Raw genomic sequence first — 26,154 nt, forward strand, 5'->3', positions numbered from 1 at the left:
CTTCTCCTCCCCCCTCCTTACCCCTCATCTTTTCCATTGTTTTCCCTTCTCATAATAATACGGCGAAAAAAAAACGTCTCCACACCTACACGTGCGCATGTCCACACGCACGTGACCTCACATCGAGCAAAAACAAAAAAGGGGCTCTCCGCCTGCCTTTTCTGTTCACCTTCTCCGGCGCTTGCATTTGTGGACTTGTTTGTTTTGCTGTTCGGCTCTGTTCGCTGTGGCTTTGCCGTTATTCCTCGCATCCTCCTCCTCCTCCTCACGGCCCCTTTTTCTCGCGTGCCTCTTCTCAAGACACCTGCCACGCGCTCTCTCTCTTCTCTTCTCCTCTCCTCTCTTCTCTTCTCTTCATCTCTATCTCGTTGCCTTTCAGAAAGCAGGCTTCGCGAAGAGAACATGTCGTCTCTATCGGAAACGCTGTCAGAGCCGCTGATGAGCCGCCCGTTCCACCGTGCTCTGGAGCTTTTCGTTGCCGCCGCACTGGCGTATTTTCTGCTGCAGCGCTTCCACCGCCGCGGGAGGGGGAAGCCGCCAAATCCGATGAGCAGGCTGTCCGCTGAGGAGCAGGAACGTCGCATTGCCGCCTTTCAGTCGATTCCGTTCCGTGCCGAGTGCTCGGTGACGTCGAACGTGCCCGTGCCGGAGTACCACGGGCTGACCGAGGTGGTCGGACGCGAGGGGAGCCACATCACCATTGTGCGGCCCGGCTCATCGGAGGCGGAGGAGTGCCTAGACCTTGCCACCTACGACTTTCACTCGTTCTCCACGCTGCCGGAGGTCGTTGAAGTTGCGCGGGCGGCCGTGAACGCCTACGGCGTGGGCAGTTGCGGGCCTCGCAGCTTTTACGGCACCATCAAGCCGCATCTTGTGGTGGAGCAGGACCTGGCCAAGTTTCTCAAGACGGATGACGCGGTTGTGTACAGCTTCGCATATGCCACCGTGGCCACCCTCATTTCCTGCTTTTCCGGCCGCGGCGACTACCTCGTGTACGACGACGGCGTCAGCTCCTCCGTGATGGAGGGCTGCATGCTTTCTCGTTCTGACATTCGGCCGTACAAGCACTGCAGCATGACGAGTCTGGAGGAGCGGCTCCAGGAAGTGGTGGCGAAGGACGGGTACAGCAAGCCTCACCGCCGCTTCGTCGTAACGGAGGGCCTCTTCTCAGATACCGGCGACATCTGCCCGCTGCCCCAGATCTTGGGGCTGTGCCACAAGTACCGATTCCGCCTCTTGCTGGAGGACAGCTACGGCTTTGGCGTGCTGGGCAAGTCAGGGCGCGGAACTCCTGAGCAGTTCGACATCCCGACGATGGACGTGGACGTGTACATTGGGAGCCTGAGCACGTCTATGGGTGCGGTTGGCGGTTTCTGCGCTGGCGCGTCGCGCATGATTGATCATCAGCGCCTCACCTCCACCGCGTACGTGTTCTCGGCGTCGCTGCCCCCCTACATCACGGCTTCCGTCTCGCAGTCACTCGCGGTGCTGGCGCGTGATGACACGTTTGTGGCCAAGCTGCGGAAACACACGAAGCGCATGCGCAGACACCTCCGTGAGGCCGGGTTCAATGCTGAGAAGATCAAGCTGGTGGACAGCATCGACGACGCCTCACCGGTGATTCTTCTTGCGGTGGAGCGGGCGTACGTCGAACGCGAGGGGCTGGAAAAGGTGGAGAGCCGTCTCCAGCGCGTCATCAATGCCCTGCAGAAGAAGAAAGTGGCGGTCGTGCGAAACGTCTTCACAACAGATGAGCCGGTGAACAACGTCTCGGGACTGCGTATTGTGGCCAAGAGTCTGGCGACGGAGGCCGAGGTGACGGCGGCGCTCGAGGCAATCGAGACTGCCGTGAAGGCCGAGTTTTCGTAGACGGCGATGCAGCTGTAATGCCGAGTGTGGCGTGTGCCCATAGCTTCGCTTGTGTAACTAACTGGAGGACGTGCACAGTGCTGACAACCGCTTTCGTTTTTGTGAAAGGGCTGATGTGGTGTAGGGGTCGGGGAACAAAATGAGTTGTGGCCGCTCTGCTGTCTCCGAACGCCCTGCGCGTTTTGCTGCCCCGCGTGACTCTCGCGATGGATTCCGACCTCTGTACGAAGACGCGCATCGGACTCCAGCAACTCGTTTTCGTCGATCTCTTTCAATCGCTCTGAACTTGTGTAGCCCGGCAGTGGCCGCCGGATCTGTGAATGCGTAGTGCCGCCCCCCCCCTTTCGTAACAGAAAGTAGAGAAAATAACGAAAGGGGGCACACACGAATGATGTGAGCGGACTGGCAAGACTTGAAGTGCTAATAATGCGGCATGCAGAAAGACGCTGCGCAGATGGGCGCCATCACAGGTCAAGGGAAGGAAGAAGAGATATGCATGTGCTAGAATCCAGTGTCGTTCGCTCTCCCTCCTTGTATGCTACAGGCATCCGCGAGTGACGTCGAGAGCAAGCGAAGCATGCGCTGCATTGATGTGCCTACACACTGCTGATGCTGCAGATGCGCAGCGCCCTCAATAAGAGACAAAATAGGCAGTTTGACGGAAGTTGTCTTCTTTCTTTTTTTTTTCTTTTTTTTTTGAGGCTTTACACCCGCGGCTGTTCTCTTTATCGGTTTTCCCATTGATCTGCCCCACCTAGGAGCGGCCTCTCGAACCGTTGTCTTGCCCACCCCCTCCCCTTTTTCTCTCACTCACTCTCTCTGCGTTCCCCTGCTGTGCCTTCTGCCTTCACGTCGGTGCGGTTCGCCGCCAGATATCCCCCTTTTTTCGTCCCTCTCCATGCCTGTCATGTTGTCAGCGTTTGCTCCTGCGTTGTCGCGTTCTCATGGCCGGGTGGCGGGTGAAGTGTGCGCGTGTGAGAGTGGAGGTCAGGAACAAGGAAAGTTGCAATAACACCATACAGAATGGGACTCATTGTCGCACGGGCACATGTCTGGCGCACAGGCACGCGCACTCGTCTTGCGGCTCCGATAGGTGCCAGGATAACGTCTGCGAACTTCTGCCGACTCTCCATCGGATGGCGAAACGCTATGCGCTTCACTGGTCATGCACCATCCTACTGTCTCTTGCACAGCAAGCCGCAGCGCTCGTCCTTTTTCATGGTAGGCAGGTAGGGCATCCGCCGGTGATTCGGCCCGCAGATGCGTGCTAGACGCGGCGTGTTCTCGGTGTCGCGCACATGCCTTTGCGAATCTTCTACTCTCTCCTCGCTGCTGACCTCTCTATCGTCCTGGTTCCGCCTTTGCTGGCATCAGTGCTTCTTCCCTTTCTTCGAGTGGCACCACCTCTTCCGCAGCTTTGTGCGAGTTAGGCCTCGATTCATTCTGGTGACTCGGCGCAAACGGCCACCTATCCCCCCCCTGCCCAGCTTGAGAGAGTAATAGAGTGAGGCGCGAGTGTGTGTGCTGCTACACCTTCCTCTGCTCTCGCCACACGTGGGCTTTTTTTGTTCGCCTGGTTCCTTAAAGTAGACTCCCGCTCATACGCTCCTGCGGTGCTTCCAGCCATAACGATCGCCTATCTCATTCGAGCATTTCTTCGCTCCCCCTCCCCCTTGCGACGCTACACCAGAATTGTGCACATCTTTCGTTTTTGTTTCGTTGGTGTTGATATTCGTTTTCTCCGACCACACACACACACACACACACACACACACACACACACACACACACACACACACACACACACACACACCGCACACCGGCTCTTTTTTTGTTATTCTCTTCACTTGCTCCACCGAGTCGTCACCGGTGGCACTCTGCAGGCGCACTCGCAGCCGCACGCTAGCCCGAAGGTGGGGGTGGGGTGGGGTGGGGATGGGGGCACTAGCGCCCAGAACCTCTTTTCTGTTTTCGTCTCTCTGTTTCCCTTTCCCTTTCCTGTTTTGTTTTTCCCAGCACACATATAATCCGTACGCGCCTCTCATCGCCGCGCTCTACCGTAGCCCGAACGATCTACACTCACAGTTCCCTTCCTCCCTCCTCCATCGTCAGAGAACAGGACCTCTTTTTCTCTGTTTGTGTGTGTGCGTGTGCGCTGTGTGTCTGCGTTCCCTTTTTACATCATCTAGTGTTCACCTCTTTCATGTTTGTTTCCCTTTTCGCTAATCTCGTGCGTGGTTCTTGAACCTTTGAGATACGCTGCCGCACAACGCATCTCCAACCGCCCCGGTCTTGCCTCTACTTCCTTCCGAGCACACACGCAATTTCCCTGCGTCATCATTTTTTGTTGCTGACGTGCCTGCCTGTATGGATGTGCTCTTGCTGGTAATATTATCTGATTGTTGCACGTATTTCTTTTGCTTGTCTCCTCTCTTTTTCCCGATTTCTCCTTGAATTTCGTTTTTTCTTCGTGTTGCTTCCTCGCCCTGCGCTGCTCCGCTCTGCTCCTCCACACCGTCTCTACTTCTCTTCTTTCAGGGAAACTGCATGCCGATAGGCATCCACCCCCCCCCCCCCCACTCCCTCCTCCTCTCCCCCTCTACCTTATCCTCGCGTGTGTGTAAAGGCCGCCGCGTGCTTGCTTTGGAGATTTCACTGTTCTCCCATCCCCCTCTCTCCTTGAACCTTCCCCCTTGATGTGCCCCCCCCCCCTCCCCAGACCTCTCTTTCTCTTCGCTCCCTTTCCATCAAGTTCGCTGTTTCCTCTTTCACTCGCGTCTTCGAAGGTCGAGCCTGTTCATACGCCCTCCCCTCTTCTTCTTTATTGACTTCGCATCGCGTTCGTCTCCCCTCCATTCGCCGCGCGCCTCCTTTCTCTGTTTTTGCGTGTGCACCAGCGTCACTGCTGCCGCCCCGCCTGCCTGCCTCCTCTGTCCGTTCGCCTCTCTGATTCCCGTTGTGTCCTCACTGCTTTGGCACAGGGTAGCCGGTCCACCGTGTCGGGCGCGGCAACAAAAATCAAGGACAAGCCGGCGCCACCGCGGCCTCCGTGTTCAGCTCAGGCGCGGCAGCATACAAAAGGGGAGAGACGGTCGTAGGCAACAATGGCCTTGCCCCCTGTCTTGCACGTAGGCCCGCACGAGCTGAAGCTCTTCCCTATTTGTCGCAGCGCAGAGGTCGCGCCTGGCAGACACCGGTGCAACGACAGCCTCCTGACGCGGTACTGCTTTGTGGGTGAACTTCAGACGGACGCCGACGGCCGCAGCGTCGCCGATGTCGCCGCTGGTCGTGGCTCCAATTGTAGAACAGCGACCATTCTGTGGTGCTACTCGCCTCTCTTCCAATTTGAACATAAAAGAATCCGGGTCGAAGAGGGCGTGATCGAGGCTGCGCTCACAAAGGAAGTAACAGCGCGCCAGCACGCCGATGTAAACTCTCCATCACTCAAGTCTGGCGGCGCCGAGGCGGTCAAGCACAAGGATTCTTACTCGACGAGTTCGAGTAAGGCGTCAAGCGCGGCACCCTCCGTGACCTCCGCCACTGGTCTTCCAGCGGTATATCTTCGTGTTGGCAACTCCACGACATTCCGCGAGTACAGATTGGTAACAGAAGGGCGGCATAGCACAGCCCTTGGTGCTTCTACAGAGCTGCGCGCGCCGAGCGATGCGAGTATTGCCGGCGACGGGGACGGGGTCGTATCGGTGCATGAAGCGCACAAGCCACCAACTCTGCGACCCTTGGCCCCGAGGCGACCTACGCTGAGGCCGATCGACACGCGACCGGACGGCAACAGTTTACGAAGCATGGCGAGGCTAGCTCACAAGCAAAATGCTGCACTGCGTCGATGCGGCGCCCCCGCCAGCGCATCGACACAGCGTCACGCTGCGCCCGTGGAGAAGGAGTTGAAGGCGCCGCAGCGGCCGAGCCCCTTCAGCACAGACGCCAGGGCTGCTATCGCTACTGCACCAGTGCCTCATCCGCGTAATGAAGGGTGCGATGAACCGTGCGAGGCGGTGCCTCCTATGCGAATGTCTCTCTCGTGCGGAGAGGACTCACCGGCCTCCCCGCACGCCCCGAACGAAAGGAATCTGCCACAGTGGGCGTCGCCTGCGGACCACTGCGAAACCCCAGAGGTGTGCGCACGCAAGGACGTACCGCATGGCAGCCACCCTTTCAGCGCAGCCGGCGGCTCCAGTGTGTCCTCGGCGTTTCTTTCCAGCTCCCTTTTCTTATGTGTGTCCTCCCAGTCCCCGACTAGCGCCCTTAGCACCGCGCGCTCCGCGGAAACGGACATGTGCGACCTCCACTCCTCAACTAGGGTCAGCGGCTCGTCTGGCTGCTTCTTCTACGACGTCCACCGGCATTCGCGGGAGATCACGTGCCTCGTGTCTGCCGTCTGCACCCCACTGACGCAGAGCACGTCTTGTCTGACGCCTACGCCGGCGCCGAAGCCCAGTTTGACACGAAGCCTCGCGCTTCGCACGCTCGGCAGCAGCAGCGACGGCATGCCGTGCTCTACCCAAGCGCCGCACGGCTCTGCAGCCCAAGGAATGCAGGTGGAGGTGGAGCGAGTGATCGCAGCCACACCGCCGTCAGCGCGGTAGAAGCCGCGCCGAGCCCCAACCAGCGGCAACCACGCCCATCGCTGTATGTGTATGTGTATGCGTGTGTGTGTGTGTGTGTGTGTGATGGGTTCGGGTAACCGGCTGCAGTCCTCTCTTCATTGCCCCTGCTGCTTACACCTTTCATCGGCATTCCTTTTTTCCCGTTCCGCGCTGTTGCCTCTTCCTGTGTTCTCTACCCTTATCCCTTTCTCCCGGTTTTATCGCGCACAGGCACCGACTGTCGTTTTGGGGCTCTTGCACAACTGGCATGGGCCGGCCTCCCGTAATATCATATGTGCATACGTCTCTGTGTGTGTGTCGTCATGTTTCTGTGGCGCCGCACGTCGACGAGCAGGTATCAGTGACGCAGCAGAGACCAATAGCAACGGTCGCGCTAGCCACTGGCACATTGACGCGAGCGTTTTCGCATGTGGGGGGCGTGCAGGCGGGCAGGCGGCGGAGAGAGAGGGAGGAGGGCCTGAAGAACAAGAGAGAAAGGAGTCAGTGTAAACGCCTGGACCGTCGCATATTTTGTTTTTCCTTCGTTCTCGCTCACGAGAAGCTTATTATTTTTTTTCCTTTTGGGAAGTGATGGGCGGTGCGGCTGTTCAGTGTGTCATTTCTTTTGGTTTTCGTGTTCCGTTTTTGCGGATATCGTCATATGCTACACTGAAGCCGACGTACGTCTTTCTCTATCTGCAGGTGTGTATGTGTGTGTGTGTGTGTTTGTGTGGTGTTCGGCTTGTGTGAAGGGCGCGTTAGCACTCTGGTTGGGTTTCGTATCCACTACCCACTCCCTCTGATATGACGGCTCCCCTTTCATCGGTTGTTGTCGTGGCTCTCTTTGCCCCCTCCCTTTTTTCCTTGTTTGTCTTTTGAAGTCTCCATGTGCGCTCACATTCTCCTCCTTGCGTGTCTGCGCTGATGTAGTGCGCACACCTTCACCATGTGCTCTGTCCTTCTACTCTCTCCCTCTCCCTGCGAATCCGGCACGAGGGTCGTTTCTGTGTGTATGTGTGCGTGTTCTGAGTTCGCCGTGTGCTTTGTTTTACATCTCTTCAACACTTGCAAGGATGATGTAGTTTTTTTTTTTGTTCTCATCTCTCCGTCTTCCACCTCTTCCTCATCCCGTCTCTCCGTTGGCTCTTGTTTTTCTCTGAATGAGTTTCGCTTGTCTTCATGCGGGATCTGCGTGGTTGCCGTAGCGCGAGGTTGTGTTGAGGACGGCACTAGCGGGTACCTCATCAACCCTCTCGCCCGAGGTCGCTCTCTCCATATCGAACTGTTTTGACGCAGTCGTCACTGGGACTCATGCAACACGCTCCCTCACGCTACTTCATCGTTTTTCCTTCACGCATTCGGTGCATTTTCGTTGTATATTGGCTCGTTGTTTCGGACCTGTTGTATGTGTGCGTGGCTGCGTGTGTCTGCTTCTCTTTGATGTTCAACGAAGAGTTTTCTGCCACCGCATAGCGGCCTTATGCCCGGTGATGGCGTGCAAACCTGGTTGGACCCATGCCCCATGTGCGTGTCTGTTGTGATTGTGGTCGCCTTTTTTATGTTTATTCTGCGCCGATGGAGAAGTGCTTCTCTCCCTCTTTTCTCTTCCCTTTTTCGACTTTGCTGCGTAGTGTGGCTCTCGACACTGTCTCCCCAACATTGCAGCAGCGGAGAGCTGCATCAGGCGAACGGACCACAGCAGCAGGTGGCGAAGAGCGAAAAGTCGCCGTCGCTACTCGGTTCGCTGTAGCAGTGCAGGCGCACTCCTGCAGAGAGTCACGCCGATTTGTGAGTTTGGGTGCGTCTATTGCCATTGACACCTATCCCCTTCTCTGCGCATCAGCCGCTCACACCGACATTTTCATGGTGTCGTGCGTCTTGGTCCGCGCACTGACTCGGTGTCGGTTCGCACCCGACATCGCGCGTGCACGAGATGTGAGGCGATTCTGCCGCCATTATTGTCCTCCTACGCTCTTCCTCTTGCCTGTCGCCTCCGACATCTTCGCCCTTGTTCGATTTCCTCACCTACTGTCCACAGAAGCTCAGGTGCGTGTCACTAGAGAAGCGTGAGCTGGAAGGAGATTGTACATCGCCGGCAGTCCTCCATCGATGCACACGCCACCGCACCCAACGTCGTGTACACAGACCAGAGAGGAAGTAAACCAACGCATACACGAGCACATCACTACACCACTCACCACACCACACGTACGCCTCGCCTTCCTCTCGCTTATTCTAGGATCGGCACTGAAACGAAGCAAAGAGCGGCGGTACCCATCCGCTGTTCTGTTCGTCCATCCACCGCGTGTCTCTTGTCCACAAAGGAGAAGGCGCGGAAAGCATTCCACGTCATGCTTGACTGCCTTGCCCGGGTACACAGGAAAGTGAGGCAGCAAGCACACTCACACATCCGCCTTGTCATAGAAGGCTGCTGCGAACGGTGTCGGCGGCACATCATAAAGTAACTCTGACCTACGCGTGCCCCTCACTCCTTGTTCGCCATCCACCTCATTCCGCCCTCCCCCCTTTCCCACACTTCTGCTCTCCAATCGTATTGGTTTCTTCTTCTTTTGGGGTGACACCCCGTCTTTGCACCTCTCTCGTGTTGCGAAGGCGCGCCTGTGGGACAGCGCGGAAGTCCGTTTTCCTCACCTGCTTCAGTCTTCCGTTTTTGCGCTCTGCCCCCCTCCCCCTCCCTTCGCCGCCGTTTCGGCTGCCGCCACAATGAATGGCACTCGGCGGTTCTCGGCGGCACCGGTGAACTTTGACCGCTTCATCGCGCTCGCCCACTCGTACTCTCGCAGTTTGTCTCCTGACAGAGAGCTGGACCAAATGCTGCGACCATTTCAGGGCCGGGCAGCGGCATCGACGAGCACTGCCACTCGCGAGTCCACAGCCAGTAGAGTGGCGACTCCGCAGCGGCGCCATCAACAGATGCGCAACGGTGAGCTCATAGACAAGGGATCTGTTTCGACGGAGGCGGAAGTTGGGAAGCCGTACTGGGGGACCACCGAATCCGTCGCCATGACGCGGAGCACGACGGCATCCAATACAGTTTTCTCCACTCGTGCCGCCACATCAACGTCGCGCACCGTCTCTGGCGGCGCCGCCGAGACGACCTCTGCCGTTTCGACACGCTCCTCTTACCTCGTCCACAGCAGCTGCCCGGTCGGGGAAGAGACACAGGAGCTGGGGTCGGGCTCGTACTCTGCAGACGAAGTGGACCCCCTCCTTCAAGCGGCCATGCAGCTGGGCAGCCCCCTCTACGACCCTGTCAAGCGGCAGTTTGTGTGCTGGCAGCTACACGCTCTCGAGAAGCGTCCACGCGCTGCCTACGGTGATGTGGAAGGCGTCAGTTGCGACTTCTGCGGCCACACTGATTGGCTCGAGGGAGTGCCCGAGCGAGCGACAAGCTCTCCGTCAGCGAGTGCAACGGTGGCGAATGCTGATGAAGGAAAAATGGATACCCATGCCCCCTCAGCAGCGGCATCCTTCACTGCGCACGCGCGCTTTTTCTACAACTGCTCCGCCTGCCAGGTGGACGTATGTCAGGCGTGCTTGGAGGAGGTGCGGTCCGATGAGCGTCTTCACGTGCCATGCTTTCAGTGTCAGCGCTGCGGAGGCTACGAAACGCGCCAGAATGCGCCGTTGCATCGGTGTGCGGAGGTGACACGGATCTCCGACGACGAAGGAAGTACAGGCGTGCAGGCGTTGCTGACGTCGCCGAGGAGCAATGTGGACGCTTCACAGGCACTGCCGGCGGCACCCGCGACGTCATCTCCAAAGTACAGGGGCGTGCCGGTCGGAAGGCCCGTACGTCTCGGCCTCTGCCGACGATTCCAGCAAGCGGTTGAAGCGGTGGCGGCGCCAGACACAGAGATCGCCGCCCATGCCGGGAAGATCGCCAACTCGACTCCTCACCGAAAACGCAAGCGAGCTTCTCCGGAAGCAGCCCTCGTGCCAAAACAGCGATCCGGGAAGACGACCAACGACACCGCAGAGGTGTTTCGTGTCAGTGACGTGAGCGACAAGTCATGCCGGAAGGTGAGGCGGGCGTCTGCGAGCGCTCTGCCGAAACCTGCGCCACCAAAGCAGGAGGCGGACGACGCAGACGGTGACGCGTCTCGAGCCCTTGTGGAGGCTGCACTCCTCCCCTTCGCGCGTTACGAGGTGCACCTCACCCCTCGCACTGCGGAGGAGGTGGGCGAGGTGGGCCGTATCGCGAGGGAACAGCACCTCGTATGCTCACCGCTACCGTCGCTGGCGAAGACATGTGTGTTCTACTTCACCACGCGCCTCGCTGCCGAGACTTGCGTCGATCGCGCCACTGCGGCATCGCTGGACGCCATCCTGAAGCAGAGCGTGACACCTGTGTGCCGCACGTGACTTTTTTTCTGCTCCCCTTTCGACCCTTGTCGAGGTGTCGTGCCGGGCGCACGTGGCGGTGTACTGGGGTGTCGGCGAAAGGTGTACACCGGTACGTAAGCGTGAGCTTCCATTTCTTTTTTTTTTTGCTCACTCGCTGTTGTGTGTCGCCGTCGCGGCTCATTTGATGTGGTGAACGGGCGCGGTCTTGTGCATGGCGCCGTGGCGTCGTTTGGCCGCGTGAGCGCGTATGCGCGCCGTCTACGCGCAGGCGATCGAGAGGCGAAAGGGAACGTGTATCTCAACAAGTGATGTCGCCGCGCTGTGGTTCGCTGTTCTCAAGTCTACGTCCTCGCTGCTAGCGGCCATGGAAGGGGCAGATGGTGATCAAGTGGAGCTTAAGTGTGTTTCTGGGAGTGGCGATGGAGACGCTGCATCTCGTAATGCTCGCCTTGGAGACAGAGAGGGGCAACGGTAATCCTGTGCGATTCGCTTTAGTGCGGATGCCCACTGCCGTTTGTACCCGAATGCCCTCCCTCTCCTTGCTCCCCTTCAGCTGCCTTCATCTCTTCTCACTTTTCTGCCTGTGCCTCTCGCGGTATCCTTCTCTCTGTGCCTCCATCTGTAACTGAGGGTGTGCTGACGCCGTAACGCTTGTCTCGTCTGTGTGTGTGCGTGCCGGCATTTGGCGTTTGCTCTTTCCATTACCTCAAGTCAGAACAACTCGAGCGAGTTTGGTGCGTCGTCCTTGCCTTGAGACCGCGCTTCATCCCCCTTCATTCCCCTTCCCTTCCCGCACCGCCGCCGCCGCTCCCGTTGCTTGCAGTGCCGGTCCTGTGGCGGTGTTTCGATTGGGTTTGTGTGCACTCTTCAAAGGGCCATGAAGAGCAAGCGCGTGTACATGCTCGAGATTGGATGAACAGAAAATGTCTGTGGTGGAAGTTGGTACGTTTAACGTTCGTGCGGGCTATATCGGCGACGCGACGTGTACCCGGTGTGTACCGGCACTGCGCGCTGCGGCCGCCCCAGAGGAGGTAGATCTCATCTCGCTTCTGTACGCCGCCGGAAAGAGCCTCGATACGGCGCCGCTGCCGTCGTCTTCCGCCTTTGCAAACGAGGAAGCAGGGGGGCCTGCGGACTCCTTGCTGAGTCAAGGCAGTGGCGCACCCCCAAACGCGCTTTTACCGCTGTGGAGTCTACGCCAAGTGGAACGCCATCCGAAGCAGCACATAGACTCGCTGCGTCGACTAAAGCGGGACGTGTTGGAGAACGCTGAGCAGGACCCGCTCTGCCTCGTCCTGCCCGAGATCTGGCACGAGCGGATAGACGTGATGGAGGCGCTGTTTCAGCTCATCCTGGAGGCCCCAGGCCTCACGACGGCTCTCTACTGCATGCGTCCTAGTGTGGGATGGACGTTTGCGTCTGGCGCCGCCTCGAGCATCGTGCTGGATGTGGGGCACAGCCACACAACTGTTACTGCCGTCTTGGATGGCTATGCACTGCGCCACTCCGTTGACACGATCCCCGTCGGCGGTGACGCCGTCACGGCCCAGTACAGCGAGCTGCTCAGCAAGCACCGACCCGTCGTCGAGGCGGCCGCGCCAGTGCTGTCACATAGCACGGTGCGAGAGATTTACTGGCGCGATTGGGTGGCCGATGTAAAGCACTGCTTGGCACGCGTGCTGCCGTATCAGGGTGGCACCGGCAGTGTCGCATCTGCTGCAGGGAAGGGGTCTGCGCTAACAGCGGTCAAGGAGGCCGCCGTGCGCGCGGCAGCAGACTTGCAGGCGCCGGATGGCGCACGTGTGCACCTTGACGAACGCAAAGCTGCTCTCCCGTTCGAGGTGTTCTTCAGCGCCGCCGGAGACGAGAAACGGAACGTGGCGACTCTGATGGCCATGTGCAAGCGACAGATGGATCCGGAGTGGCAGCTGCACACAGTGCCGCACTTGCTTGCTGGTGCCGGTAGCCTTGTGCCGGGCTTCCGTGACCGTGTGGTTGAAGAGCTGAAGGCACAGGACTCCTCCTACTTCCGCTATGAACGGGATGGGGTGTTGAACATGGCGCAGACCGCCGATGGCGCGTGGGTGGGGGCGTCCATGGCCGCCTCCAGCTCGTCCTTTGAACCACTCTGGGTGACACGGGGGGAATGGGCTGAGGAGGGCGCCTCGGTGCTGTACCGTAAGCTCTTCTACTAGAGCGCAGCTTTCCATGGAGGCGCATAGCGAAGGGAGAGAATAAGCAAAAGAGCTGCGTGAACTTCTCACGGCTGACTCGTCCCCCCCCCCCCCATCCCCAGCTCCTTCCCTCCCTCTCCGCATCTTTCCGGCTGCCTCCCTGCGAATGTATCAGACGGGTACGAGGCCGAAACGAATGGCCCCTGTCGCTGTGCTTTCTAGAAGTGCATGCGTGCTCTGTCTTCAGCAGCTTCTCCGTGTCGTTGGTGCCGTGAAGAGGACGAAGATCCCATGACTGTCTCCTTTGTTGTTAGGTTGGATAACACAGAGTTCTCCTTTGCCTGCTCATGTGGAGTGTGTGTGCACGCCTGTGCCGGCGTATGCGGCACCCCCACCTCTTTTTTTTTTTTCGTATCTTATTCTTCTTAATCTGTCGTCCTCGGCCGCATGTTAAAGTCTTGACATCTCTCGGAGGAATGACACTCTGACAAGCGTGCGATATATATCTATGAGTGCATCGCCGCGCTGCCCATTCTTCGTTGACGGTGTCTGCTCGCTTCCCTGCCGCTGTTTCTTTCTCGATCGGAGGGCGTGCGCGCAATGCCGAATGAGCGACCAACCGAAGCCGGCGCTCTAGATGCGTCTGAAGCACAGTGCGAGCCCGGCGAGGTCGCAATGCGTCAAGCGGGCAGAGCGAAGCGGGGTGGTCTCTTTTCCTTCTCCCCCCCCTTCCTCCCCACTCGAGCTGAGACATGCATGATAGCGGCATCAGCTGCTGCTCTCCTTCTGTCCCCCGCTGTGTGCGACTTAGAGCGTGATGTGACACCCTATTCGTCTTCTTATCGCGGCCTCTCGTGTTTCTCCTTCAATTCTGCTTTCCGCTGCTCGCCCCTCTTCTTCTCCCTCCCACAACGGAAAACAAAAAATGCCGGGTCTGCTCTGTGGGGTTCGCGGAGGGACACGTGTGCACCTCCGACACCCATTGCGCGCAGCGGTGAACCGTACTTCCGTCTTTGGAAGCCATTCCTATGTTACGTTCAAGTTGCCGCCGCCGCCGCCGTCTCTCCTTCCCCCACGCACAACCACCTCGTTGGCCCACAAGCGGCCGACTCCAGCCCCTTTTCGTGGCGTGACGAAGCCTTTTCTGCATCACCGAAAAGACGCAATTTCACCGGCTCCCGCGATGTCGCCGAGACGCACCGGGGCACTCGCTGTGATGGAGCGCCGCAGTGAATGGGTGGCTTCGCTGCGCTCCACGTTGCCGCAGTTTAGCAAGCGTTCTGCCGCGCCACTGGAGCGGGGGAACGCCGCTGCCATTCTCGGCCCTGCGCCCCGACGCACTCTGGACAAAGCCCTTAGCTCTCACAACACCACGTCCTCATTGCTGTTGCCGTCCGAGTGGTGTGAGCAGGCCACGCAGCGGCTCATCACCACCCTGCATGGCATCGTGCCGCCGCTGCAGGTGCAGCAGACAGATTACTTTCTCTGCTCCCTCATCCACCCCTCTTATGTGCAGGCGAGCACGATGCGCTGCGAGAGTGAGGCGTTGCGCAGAAGGGTGCAGCAGGAGCTTCGTCGGACTGTCTGCATGCCGCTGGAGTTGACCATGACTGGATCCAAGAGTCTGCGCCTTCTGCGGGAGTTGACCCACTACGTCGAGCAAGGGGCGGCAGCTGCAGCCACATCTGCACGGGCGAGAGCAACTCTTCCGGCCGCGCCAGTAGCTGGAAGAAGTGAGGCGCGAGATCCGTCGTATGGGCCGTCGTCGTGGTCATCTTACCCTCTCGATGCCTCGTGGCCAGAGCTGCATAGCGCAGACAGTACCGCATTTGTGCAGGCGTTCCAGCGAGCCGGGCTCGACTCCCTTGTGCTCTACGACAAGAGCTTCTTTGCGGCCTCTTCGACGCTTACAGATAATATCAGTGGCGCCGGATCCGCCGAGGTCTCCTTGGCCGCCTTCACCGCTCTGTGCGGCAGCATTGAACTCGTCTCCGGGTGGTGCAGCTTGTTGCAGTTTGTGGACCGCGTGGCCAGCGAGCAGCGTGGCCTCGAACGCAATACTGACGGTCACGAGTAGGGTGGTGGTGGTGCTGGTGCGCGTGCGGTGGTACCGTCGCATCGGCGTCTGCTGTTGTCCCTCTCTCATGTCGACTGTTGTGTGTCAGGCTGGTTTCACCCGCACCTTTAGCCAGGGGGGGGGTAGAAGAACGGACAGCGTGGCACAGAAGAGTATCGTTTCCACGGCCAACGGCGATAATGGTCGTAGGGAGGCGGCCGTGGGTGGACGCGTGCATGTGACGCAGCGGCAGGACGCGGATCAAGGAGCGACAAGCATTACGTGCACTTGTAGCGGCATGTTACACATGTCCTGTGTGCCGCGGCTGCTCCAGTCATGGGCTTACGAGGACATGCGTGCTTTGGTGGCTTTCCTGCGTGCTCTTCCGTAAGGCTGCAACCGTCTGCCTTTTTTTTTCTGCGCGTACGTGCACTCTCTCTCTCTCTCTCACACACACACACACACACACAGAGCTACCCGCTCTGTCCTGTCTACACCTTTCTCACTTGTTGGCATCCCAACCTCGACTGTGAATCTGTGGCGCACAAGAGAGTGTTTCACGTTTGTCTACTCCAAATGCACTTGCTCAAGGAGGAGCGGCATGGTTGCGCGGTGCTTGCTCGCCACATGCTACCGACTTCACGGCCTCTTCCCTTTTCATTTCAGTGTACTCCGCACCTGTGCCCCCTTCCTTGTCCTTTCTATTTTGCTGCGCCTCCACCCCCCTTCCTCCAACTGTGCGTCTTACATCCGCATCCCCTCTTCCTCCGCTGCAGCTGCCAAGCATCTCTGGGGTTGTTGATTGCGAGCCTCAGAGAAGAGAGAAGCACGAACTAAGTGAACCATGTCCTCCCTCGATGCAAAAGTGGAGCAGTGGCTGGCGTGGGACCGTGATCCGGCTACGCGTCAGATTATCGAATCTCTGGCAGCCAAGAAGGACACGGCGGAGCTGCGACGCCGCCTCGAGACGCGCATGAAGTTCAACACCGCCGGCCTGCGATCCACCATGGGTGCCGGAAGCGCTCACATGAATCGTCTCACGGTGCTGCAAACAGCTCAGGGGCTGGCGGCATACGTCAAGCAACAGTTCGCCCCCGCGGAGCTCTCGCGCGGCGTTGTCATCGGCTACGATGGGCGACACCACAGCCGCGAGTTTGGCGAGATCACAGCCACTGTCATGCACCAGCAGGGCGTCAAGACGTACCTGTACCGCCACTGCGTCCCCACACCGTTTGTGCCGTACGGCGTCAAGTTCTTCAAAGCGTTAGTTGGGGTGATGGTGACGGCCAGCCACAACCCCAAGGAGTACAACGGCTTGAAGGTGTATTGGTCGAACGGGGCGCAGATTGTCGCTCCGTTAGATGTGTCCATCGCCGCCAGCATCGACGCGAACCTCACTCCTCTCGAGTCTTCGTGGGCCCCGTTCACCGCAGCCGACCACGTGGACCCGTACGATGTCGTTTTCGAAGACTACTTCGCCACGCTGCGCTCCTCCTACGCCCCGGCTAGCGACGCGTCCGCCGTGCGCTTCACCTTCACCGCCATGCACGGGGTAGGGACCCGTTTCACGACGCATGGGCTTCGACACGTGTTGGGGCTTCCTGCGTCGCACCTCAGCGTCGTGGCAGAGCAAGCCGAGCCGAACCCGGACTTCCCTACCGTGCGCTTTCCCAACCCGGAGGAGGGCCAGTCGGCGTTCGCCTTGTCCTTTGCAACGGCAGGGGCCCACGGCGCCTCCGTCGTGCTTGCAAATGACCCGGATGCCGACCGCCTGGCCGTGGCGGAGCGCCTTCCCAACGAGGAGGAGGGGTGGCACATACTGACGGGCAACGAGATTGGTGCGCTGCTGGGGTGGTGGGCGATGGAGCGAGCGCGGCGGCAGGGCATCGCGCTCGAGCGCTGCCTGCTGATATCGACTGTAGTCAGCTCGTGCATCCTCAAGACGATGGCGGCCAGAGAGGGGGCGCAGTACTCGGAGACACTGACGGGCTTCAAGTTTATGGGCAACAAGGCACTCGAGCGGAAGGCGTCGGAGGGGTTGCAGACGCTCTTTGCGTACGAGGAGGCGATCGGGTTCATGTGGGGCGAGCGGGTGATGGACAAGGACGGCGTGACGGCTGCGGTTGTTGTCGCCGACCTCGCCTGCTACCTCCGGAAGGAGAAGCAGTGCTCACTGGTGGAGCACCTGCAGAGCTTGTACCGGCAGTACGGCTACCATTTCACGCACAACTCCTACATGACAATAGATGACCCGTCACGGACCGAGGCGCTCTTGCAGAGCATCCGCACTGCGGCGTCAGGGGATTACCCCTCTCAGGTGGCAGGGCGGCCAGTGACGCGCGTGGTAGACCTCGCGGCGCAGGTAGACACGGCTACCCCGTCCCGACGGCCGTCTCTCGGCAAGACGCCCATGATCACCTTGCACGTGGATGGCGGCATGAGCATCACCATTCGAGGCAGCGGCACGGAGCCGAAGATCAAGTGGTACGCTGAGCTGGTGACCAAGGATGCGGCGGGACAGCAGGTGCTGAACGCGTTCGTGGCAAAGGCGGTGCGCCAACTTATGCAGCCGCACAAGTTTGGCCTCATCATGCGCCCCGAAGACGCGGAGACGTTTAGTAAACTCTAGCGCTGTCCTTCTCTCCCATGGACTTGTTCCACCCACTTTTGCAGATGGGATCGCGTGTGTGCGTGTCTCCTGTGCTATTTCAGAGCGGTCCATGCGCGCGGACCTACCCGGTCGAAGTATTGCCCAAGAGGTCGAGACACGCAAAAGCCACCTCCGTCTCTGGTGCTCGCTCTCGCGCCCCAGCCCCCTTTTCTTGTGGTGCGGCTACGGCTCCTCCTTTTCCTTCCTCGCCTTTTCCTTCCTCAAGACGTCTTCTCTGCCGCGGCGCGTTGCTGCAGCTGCCACTCGCACACTGATTGCTTCTTCTTTGTACTTGCTTACGCTTACCCCTACAACGCAGCCCTTCCTCCCTACCCACCCACCCTCAACAGTTGCAGTCAAACTTCGCGTCTCACTCGGTCTCCTTTTTGGCTGCTTTGTCGTGATCGGGGGGGGGGGGGTAGCAAACGAAAGGGGAGACTTGTGCCAGGTGCGTCCGCGTGTGTCGAGTCCCTCTTGGACTTAGCTGTATTGCTATGGTTTCTCCTATCGTTTTTTGGTATTCGTTGCAAAGATGCTGGTGCTGTCGTTGTACTGTTGCCCGAATAGCGGCACTGAGAGCATCACCTGATGCGCATCGTCTACAGCAACCCCTCCCTTCCCGTGTGCTCTCCTTCTTTGTCTCGTTTCCGTTGCTGTCCTCTTCTTCTCACCGTTGGCTGCCCTGTTGTTGCCGTGCGTATGGCTGAGAGGTTTTCGCACGAAACACCACGCACGCACACACACGCATACATACATACACACATACACACATGCACCTGTGGTGCGGGATAACAGGACGCAAGGCAACAAAAGAAGAATGTTTGAAAGCGAAACGCAACGAATACGCGAATATGTGCCGCGTCTGCCGCCGCCATGCGACAGAGGTCTGACACCGAATCGCTCGTGCCCGACGCGCGGACGTTCCGAGAGGTGCCTTGTGTGCCGCATTGCCCCCGTACTGCGCTGATGCGTGCGAGTGCGACGGCGAAACGGGCTCCTGTAGCGTCGCGGATCCTCTCTTCCGCCGTTGAAATGCGGCTTCCACTTTTTCCTTCATGATCTCCGCTGATGGCCTCTCCGTTCATCTGTGCTCTCCGCCTCCGTTCTCCTTGTACCTGTGGTTTCACCGCCCGACGCAGCACAGCAGACGTGCCTGTGATTTTGTCGCGTAATCGCGCGTACGTCAGCAGGGGATTCTGTGCGCATCATCGTCTCAACAGCAGAAAGAAGCAAGCAAGGCGCAGGTACACCTCTGCTACCTTCGATCTCTGCACAGACGAAGCCTCTCCAACCACTTGTGGGTGTCTCCGACGTTGCTCTGTGCTCGCACCCGCACGCACTCGGCGGACATCGATAGAGGAGCGTACGGGGACCCCGGCAAAGACCATCTTCTCACCCTAGGGTATCCGAAGGTACGGGAGTGATAAAAGGCACAGGTCGTGGTGCGTGCGCTTGCGCCTGGTCAGGGTAGCTGTACGTCTCCCGGCGGCAGACTGGCCGTCCTGAAACTCTTTCGCCCGAGAGAGGGTAGCCATTGCGATCCTCGGAGCCTCTTGTTGGTTCATCCCTCTCCTCCTTCCGCCTCCCCGACCACACTCATCCCGCTAGCGCGTATTACACGTCGCACTCTCCGCACCGCGACCCCCCCCCCCTCCCCCCCCACACACACACCACTGTCGTCTTGGTAGGCGCGGCGGCGGAGGGGTGATGCTGGGCGATTGAGAGGCTACAGAGTCCCTCGCTCATACTCGCCTGCCGCCCCGTGTATTTGTTGCTTGCTTACGTTTTTTCCTGGTTTTTGTTGCGTCTTCGCTATGAGCAGCGTCTCGGCAGCGCCTCAGCTGTCCCCGAAGGTGATCCCGGGCTGCAGTAACACCCACAGCAACAGCGGACTTCCCACCATCCTCTCCGATCTCGGCACCTTTGCGTACCAGTCAGCGTGCTACGGCCCGCAGCAGCTGCTCGCATGCAGTTCTGCAGTGACCAACGCAGGTGAGGTGATCTTTGTCTATGACATGAATAGCATGCTGCTTACACAGTCGCTCAGCGGACACAAGGCTGCTGTCACAGCGTTGCTGTGGCGTCCACCTCCGGCGTCTTACCTGCAGACAGGCCTCTTTCTGTGGAGTGGCGACGCGAGGGGCGCGCTGATGTATTGGGATGTAGTGGAGGGTGTAGCACTGACATCGATCCAGACGCCTTGCCATGCCGCGGTGCAGTCACTGACGCTTCTCACAGATGAGCACCTCCTCGTCGTCACTCAGGAAGGCGCAGGCTACGTGTTCAACTCACACCTCGTCGACAACACCCCTCTGCCACCCGGCCGTCTCCTGTTAGAGACGAAGCAGAGCACCCTGCTGGGCAACATCAGCAGACCATCGCTCGTCGCTTGTTCGCGCCTGAACGACCAGCACTGCTGCGCTGTTGTGCTCGGTGACCGTCTGCGCATCCTCACCGCAATCCAGCTCGACAGCGGCGCCACCGCTCCTGTCGCAAAGGATCTTATCTACGACAGCTGTGACGGCGCCCCCACGGTCGTCGACGTCTTTTTCAGCGACGCGCAGGAGGAGGTGCTGTACTTTGCCACGCGCAACACAGTGGGATGTTACGACTGGAAGCTGAGGCTGATGCTGAACGAATCGCTTCTGTGGTTGCCGGACGAGGTGGAGTTTCGCCGCATCTTTCGCTCGTGCTCGAGTGGCGCGGCGGCGCGCACCGCTGCAAGTCGTAGCCAGGAGTCCACGGCGTCGTCGTCAGGCGATGCGGCCGCCGCGCAGGTGCCGCTCATGTACTCGTTCGGCTCCGATCAGCGACTTGTCGCGTGGCACGTCACGCGGCACGACCGCTTCACTGCCGTTTTGACAGACGTGCGTGGGGCGCGCATCAATGCCAAGCTGTGCGTTAACGTGGTACAGTCGGAACTCGACTCGTCGATGTTCGCGGTGCTGTTCGAGGACGGTTCCATTGTGCACTGGCAGTACAGCCCCCTGGCTCGGCGGTGGAAGCTGCTGGACTGTTGGCTGGCGCCTGTGGTGCGCCCCGTGACGTTCTGCCCCGTCGGTGCCCATCACTGCTGCGTGGCTTTGGAGAGCGGTCATCTTGCTCTGATGGACATTACGCACAGCATGGCCGTTCGGCGGTTCAACTTGGTCTACTCTGGCGGAACGAAGATTGTGCTGCTGTGCAGGTACAAGTGGAGCGACCTTGTCTGGATCGTGTCGGACCGCATCCAACAGTACTGCCACCACCACCAAGTCTCGCTGATTGACACCCGCACAGGGGAGGTGGTGCGAGTGCTGCGCAAACCGTCCTCGGCGCCAGAGCAGACCCGGATGAAGGAGATCACGATGGACCCGACAGCCACGTACGTCCTGCTGACGTTCTGGAACGGCACCTTTGAGGTTTGGACAGCGGCGGACAGCCGACTCGTGCACATCCACTCCGGTTTGGGTGTCGCAAACGTCTCGTGGGCGCCTCCGTTGATGCGGCCCTGCTTGAGTGGTGTACAAGGTACGCCGCAGCTGCTCGCCGTGCTGTTCTCGGAGGGAACGCTGTCGCTGTGGTCCGCCTACAAGGACCGAGTGGTGGTGAGCCGCGACGCCATTCCTCTCTTCCACCCAAGCTCCGTGGAGGGGTCGGTGCGGTCTGCGGTGGTGGCCGATACGCTTGTCATGTGGGACGGTCACGGCAACGGCGTCGTGCTGCGCGCGCAAGGAACGCGGCTGGCGGTGCGGCGGCTACGTGATGCTCCTCCTAACAGCGGGGCAGTGATGTGCCTGGGCGGGCCGTCACCGCCATCCCGCGCGACAGAGTTCGTGAGCTTTTCGTCGCCGCTCGCGTGGCCGTCGTCGGGGTCCTTCTCCTACCACGAGGACGGCAACAACGCAGCTAGCTCAATCAGCACCGGCGACGCAGGGCTTTCCTCGCCACCGACGGCTGGCTTCAGCGCTGCCCGCGCCGTCGCGGTGCTCTTCGAGAGTGGCATGTTCGCTGTGTGGGACATCGCGACAGGTGAGCGCCACGCGCTATCGTCGGCTGGCATGGCCGCGGATGTGCGCGCGCTGTCGCTCTACTGGGCTGGCGGGTCTCTTTGTGTACTGGGCGCTGATGGCTGCCTCTACGTGCTCGACACATACTTGACCGAGATGAACAGCAGCGTGCGGTACCGGGCGCTGCGGCGTCCCATGAAGAACGTAGCCTTTCTCCTTCCGGCCCACCGCACCTACGTGCAGGTGGCGCTGGAGCTGGGTAGCCCGCAGTCGGGTGTAGGTGACCAAGCCCAACGCGCCTCGCACTCCTTGAGCGATGCCCCCAGCGTAGTCATGGAGGCGGTACCGGCCTCCGTGCGTCCCTGCCGTGGCCCGTTTGGCCAGCTCCTCACTGAGGACATACAGACTTTGCAGGATGAACTGGAGCTCTATCGCACCACGATGGTGCCGCGCGATGTGCTGCTGCGGCTGAGCCGCTGCGGCTCCACCGCGGCGACTGCGGTGCCGGTCGCCCCTCTGACTTGGCTGCGACGCGCTGCAGTGGTTGCCGACTTTCTTGGCCAGCCAGCGAAGCAGCGGTTCATGCGCCTTGCTGCCGATGTGCTGCGGCACTGGCAGCCGTCCGCCGTCGCGCGACGCGGTGCTCGGGGCTGCCCCTCGCCGGCCTCGTCGCCAGCCGACGCTGCTCTGGCGGCCGAATTGACTGAATGGCCTCCCGTTTCACCTGACAGCGAGCCGCTCGGTGAAGACTCCTTCAGCGTGCCACAGACGTACGCCTGCGCAGATGCATACTCGGAAGCGCTTGCCCCTTCTCACGTTGTGCGCCGCAATCGTATCCTACTCAATGAGCAGCGCAGCGCTGCGCTGCTCGTGAACGCGCGCAACCACCGCGCCAGGGATGACTCGATGACGCGACTCGCGCTTGCGCGGGACTGGCTGCGACTCGAAAGCCGTCAGAACGTCATCGAGGTGCTGCTGGATGCACCGCCAGAGTCCACGACCTACAACGAACTGGCCACCCTGAGCATGGCTGTGGCTGCCTCGACCGCCGTCCAGTCCTCCTCGGTAGACTCGGCGACGTCGGCGCTCTTCGCCGCCTCGGCAAAGCGTGCGGCGGCAATGCTGCTAGCTCAGGGAGACGTGGAAGCAGCCGTAGAGAAGCTCGTGCTCGCTGGCGAGTACCGCAGTGCCTGCGTCACACTCCAGTCAAAAGGTCGGTGGCGCGATGCTGTGCTTCTCGTCATGGCGGTGCCTCAAGTGCAGCGGCCCTTGCTGGCGGAGGTGCTGCAGCGCTGGTCAGCGCTTTCAGTGAAGCGCGGCTACCGCCTGCGTAGCGCCGCTCTTCTACTCGCTGTCGGTGGAGCGAATCCTCATGAGACGCAGCCCCCTCCACTGGCAGCGTTGTCCCTGCTGATAGAGTCGGCCCATTTCACGGATGTGGCTGGGGTACTGGCGCTCGTGCTGGCCCAGTACCACGAGGCCATTCTCGGCTGGTCTGAGACGGCTGCAGCGGCGTGGTTGTCCATTTCACCCGCCCCCTCTTCGGACACCTCACCAGCGCAGCCCGTGAGTGCCGGTGCCATGATGGACACTGTGCTACACGCCTTGGGTGACTACAGCGGCCTCCTGCACACAGTCGGGAACATGGCGGCCGAGGAGGTTGTGCTTCGGCAGGCTGCAGCGCTGAAGGTGTCCATGCAGCAGGCTGCCAAGGACTACAGCGATGAGGGCGGGAACTGATTGAGACCGCTGCACACAGAGACAGGATGACGGTTGTGACAGCGGTGAAAGATGATCTTTCCACCAGACACCTTCTCTGCGGCCTCTCTCGCTCGCGTGACGCACAGTTGCGGTCGGGGGAAAAGAAGGGGGGGGGGGCGGAGGCGGAGGCGAAGAAGCCGCTACCCCAACGATGTTCGTTGCGGCTTTGATCACATCTTCCGCTCTTGTGCGGACGTTTGTGCTCCCTATTGACTGCTTCAGAAGACGGAACTCGAGAAATACATGGAAGGGTACCCTACCCTCGCCTTCGGGGCAGAGGATGCCTTGATTGACGCGTATGGAGCAAGTAGAGGGCCCCTCTTCGAAGAGTTCAAAGTGAACGATGCCTACGAATCCGCACGCACTTTCCCGGACGGCGCCACCGCCCCCTCGCGGGGTGTAGTCGCATAGCATACCTCTCTCCCTCCCTCCCCCCCCCCCAAAAAAAAGCGTCCCAGCGCACGTTTCTTTGTCGGCACCGGAGAGACGCAACGGACCATTACGTGAGAACGCTGCGGGGTGGGGGGTGGATGTGCTCCGCTGTGGCAGATGTGTCGACGAGAGTGCACAGCTTATCATCACCCCTCCCTCCTTTTCTCTCTTACTCCTTTCTTCTATGGCAACGAGCGACTTCAGGGGCTGCATATTGTGCAGCCGCACGCTCATGTCTGCGCGCGACACGCTACCTGCCTTGCTGTTTGCATACGCATCCTTGATGTGAGAGTGCGAGGGAGCAGCGGGTTCCTTTTTCGTATCCAGACATATGCGTGCGCTGGTTTCGCGTGTAAAGATAAAACACCATTGAGCAGCCACTTCGCGCTTCGTACTTTCTCTGTTTCGCAGCGTGAATGTGTCAAGTGGGTGCTGCTGACGTTACTCTCTCTCTCTCTGTCTCCCTGTCTTTTGTTGCCGCTGCGCGCTGCGGCGGCGTCTGCTGGAGAGGGATGCGGGCGAGACGCTCTTGTAAGTTTGCCGAGTACCTCTCCACCTACGCCATTCTCGAGCACATTGGCATTCACCCGACGACGCTGATTGAGAAGCGTGATGCCGCAGTTGGCGTCGGCGTGTACGTGCGCGATGCCTGCGACGCCGGAACCGCCCTACTCGCCGTCCCGTCAAAGCGGTTCTGCACCACTTCTGTGCTATCGCGAGTGGGGCTGAAAACTTCCTTTTGCAGCCCGTGGCGTGCGGACAGCGAAGTGCCGTCCACGGCTTTTGCTGGGCCGACATGCGACGTTCAAGGCGGCATCCTTTCCTTTCTCACGGGGAGTACACAGTGGCCAGAGCTAGCATGGCGGCTTGCCCTCGAGCAGCACCGCAGTGTGTCGCCTCTGTGGGGCTGGCTGCAGAGCCTTCCGTCTGTGGAGGAGCTCGCTGACCGTAGGGATGTGGCAGAGCGGCAGTGCCGCGTGCACCACACAATGCTGCTGCCGTACTACCTCAAAGGACGCCAGCGCATTCGAGAAGAGACGGTGGCCGCCTACTCGCAGCTGCGTGCCCAGAACATTCTACCGTGCTTTGACCGCTTTGCGTGGGCAGTGGACGTGGTGCTGTCTCGCGGGCTGCTCCTGCCGACGGCGTGGCCCACCGCCGGGGGCGTGTTCACGAACAGCACGACGGACGGCGAGCACGAAGAGGAGGACAGCGACCCGCTGCCTCACACGTCGCTCGAGTGTGGTGTGGTGCCTTTTCTGGACCTTGTGAACGCCCCAGACGACGTTGGTCGTGTGGTTAACGCAGACATCGAAATTGCAACGTCGCTCGAGACCCTTCCGAAATTCCTCACCGACGAGTTGGCGGCGGACGCTACCGCTAGAGGACGCGGCGGCGATGATCTTGCGGAGGTGAAGCGCTTGCTAGAGACGCACTACTATCTCTGCCTTACCCTGCGGAAGCCGCTGCGTGCCTCTGAAGAGGTCATTCTAGAGTGGCAGGTGCCTGTGTTGACGACCGAGGTGCTGACGGCTGCTGAAGACGCGATTGTCAGCCGTTTTCTCAAGTACATGTTTTAGCGTTGGTGGCACCACCACCTCCTCTCCCCCTTCCTCCGTGCAGAGCCGACCGTCTTTCCACCCACCTGCCGATCACGGATTCAAGGTGTACCGTATTCACATGATGCGTAACAATGAGCTCTAACTGGAGTGCGCCCACCATGCCGGCCTTCGTCTCTAGCAACGAAAAGAATAAGTCCTACATCAGCCATGCAACGCCCACTGACGGCGTTGCGGTGTGTTGCTGATTTCTCGAGGCGCGTGCTTCAGTGACACATGTCCGACCCCTTCCCCTTCCCCCATCACCGAAGCCGCGGGGGGCCAGCATCATTATATTCTGACCATCGCTCTCTCTCCTGCTGCCGTTCCCTGCCGCCCCACCGGCCTGTTGTGTACTTTTTTCCGATGTCGCTCCTGCGCTGCGACATCTACCTGCATGGCGGGGTCTCTTCGGGTGCGGTGCACCTACTTCTCTTGCGGTTTCCTCCGCCTCCTACCGTCTCGATGCGGACGCTGTTGCGGGACTCAGGTTTATCGACCGCTAACGGAGAGAACTTCCGCCCCCCCCCCTTCTGCCGCACGCGGGGCCGTTGTCTTTCTCGTCGCCGCTTCGGTAGCGCTGCTGTGGAGGTTGCCGGTCAACCGGCCCCGTAGTCCCTTTCTTTTTTTTCTTCCTTGTATTGCTGTCATTG

The 26,154-nt window shown here is 59.8% G+C and overlaps 8 protein-coding genes across 8 annotated transcripts; all 8 read left to right on the top strand.

Annotated features, from left to right (window-relative positions):
- Window positions 1-402: 402 nt before the first annotated feature.
- On the top strand, window positions 403-1,869 carry LMJF_34_3740 (serine palmitoyltransferase-like protein; the record flags this gene model as incomplete). Its single annotated transcript, XM_001686426.1, has 1 exon — window positions 403-1,869. One exon carries the CDS (start codon window positions 403-405, stop codon window positions 1,867-1,869), a length of 1,467 nt encoding a protein of 488 aa, XP_001686478.1.
- A 3,104-nt stretch (window positions 1,870-4,973) lies between these two features.
- On the top strand, window positions 4,974-6,473 carry LMJF_34_3745 (hypothetical protein; the record flags this gene model as incomplete). The annotated part of the gene is made up of 1 exon (XM_001686427.1): window positions 4,974-6,473. The coding sequence occupies one exon, from the start codon at window positions 4,974-4,976 to the stop codon at window positions 6,471-6,473; it is 1,500 nt and encodes a 499-aa protein (XP_001686479.1).
- A 2,832-nt stretch (window positions 6,474-9,305) lies between these two features.
- On the top strand, window positions 9,306-10,859 carry LMJF_34_3750 (conserved hypothetical protein; the record flags this gene model as incomplete). The annotated part of the gene is made up of 1 exon (XM_001686428.1): window positions 9,306-10,859. The coding sequence occupies one exon, from the start codon at window positions 9,306-9,308 to the stop codon at window positions 10,857-10,859; it is 1,554 nt and encodes a 517-aa protein (XP_001686480.1).
- Window positions 10,860-11,764: 905 nt separating this feature from the next.
- Window positions 11,765-13,036, top strand: LMJF_34_3760 (putative actin-like protein; the record flags this gene model as incomplete). Its single annotated transcript, XM_001686429.1, has 1 exon — window positions 11,765-13,036. The coding sequence occupies one exon, from the start codon at window positions 11,765-11,767 to the stop codon at window positions 13,034-13,036; it is 1,272 nt and encodes a 423-aa protein (XP_001686481.1).
- A 1,195-nt stretch (window positions 13,037-14,231) lies between these two features.
- Window positions 14,232-15,092, top strand: LMJF_34_3770 (conserved hypothetical protein; the record flags this gene model as incomplete). Its single annotated transcript, XM_001686430.1, has 1 exon — window positions 14,232-15,092. The coding sequence occupies one exon, from the start codon at window positions 14,232-14,234 to the stop codon at window positions 15,090-15,092; it is 861 nt and encodes a 286-aa protein (XP_001686482.1).
- Window positions 15,093-15,915: 823 nt separating this feature from the next.
- Window positions 15,916-17,700, top strand: LMJF_34_3780 (phosphomannomutase-like protein; the record flags this gene model as incomplete). Its single annotated transcript, XM_001686431.1, has 1 exon — window positions 15,916-17,700. The coding sequence occupies one exon, from the start codon at window positions 15,916-15,918 to the stop codon at window positions 17,698-17,700; it is 1,785 nt and encodes a 594-aa protein (XP_001686483.1).
- A 1,835-nt stretch (window positions 17,701-19,535) lies between these two features.
- On the top strand, window positions 19,536-23,450 carry LMJF_34_3790 (conserved hypothetical protein; the record flags this gene model as incomplete). Its single annotated transcript, XM_001686432.1, has 1 exon — window positions 19,536-23,450. One exon carries the CDS (start codon window positions 19,536-19,538, stop codon window positions 23,448-23,450), a length of 3,915 nt encoding a protein of 1,304 aa, XP_001686484.1.
- A 965-nt stretch (window positions 23,451-24,415) lies between these two features.
- On the top strand, window positions 24,416-25,483 carry LMJF_34_3800 (conserved hypothetical protein; the record flags this gene model as incomplete). Its single annotated transcript, XM_001686433.1, has 1 exon — window positions 24,416-25,483. The coding sequence occupies one exon, from the start codon at window positions 24,416-24,418 to the stop codon at window positions 25,481-25,483; it is 1,068 nt and encodes a 355-aa protein (XP_001686485.1).
- Between the last annotated feature and the right edge of the window lie 671 nt (window positions 25,484-26,154).

The sequence above is a fragment of the Leishmania major genome, chromosome 34, assembly GCF_000002725.2.
Source record: "Leishmania major strain Friedlin complete genome, chromosome 34".
Classification (NCBI taxonomy): domain Eukaryota; phylum Euglenozoa; class Kinetoplastea; order Trypanosomatida; family Trypanosomatidae; genus Leishmania; species Leishmania major.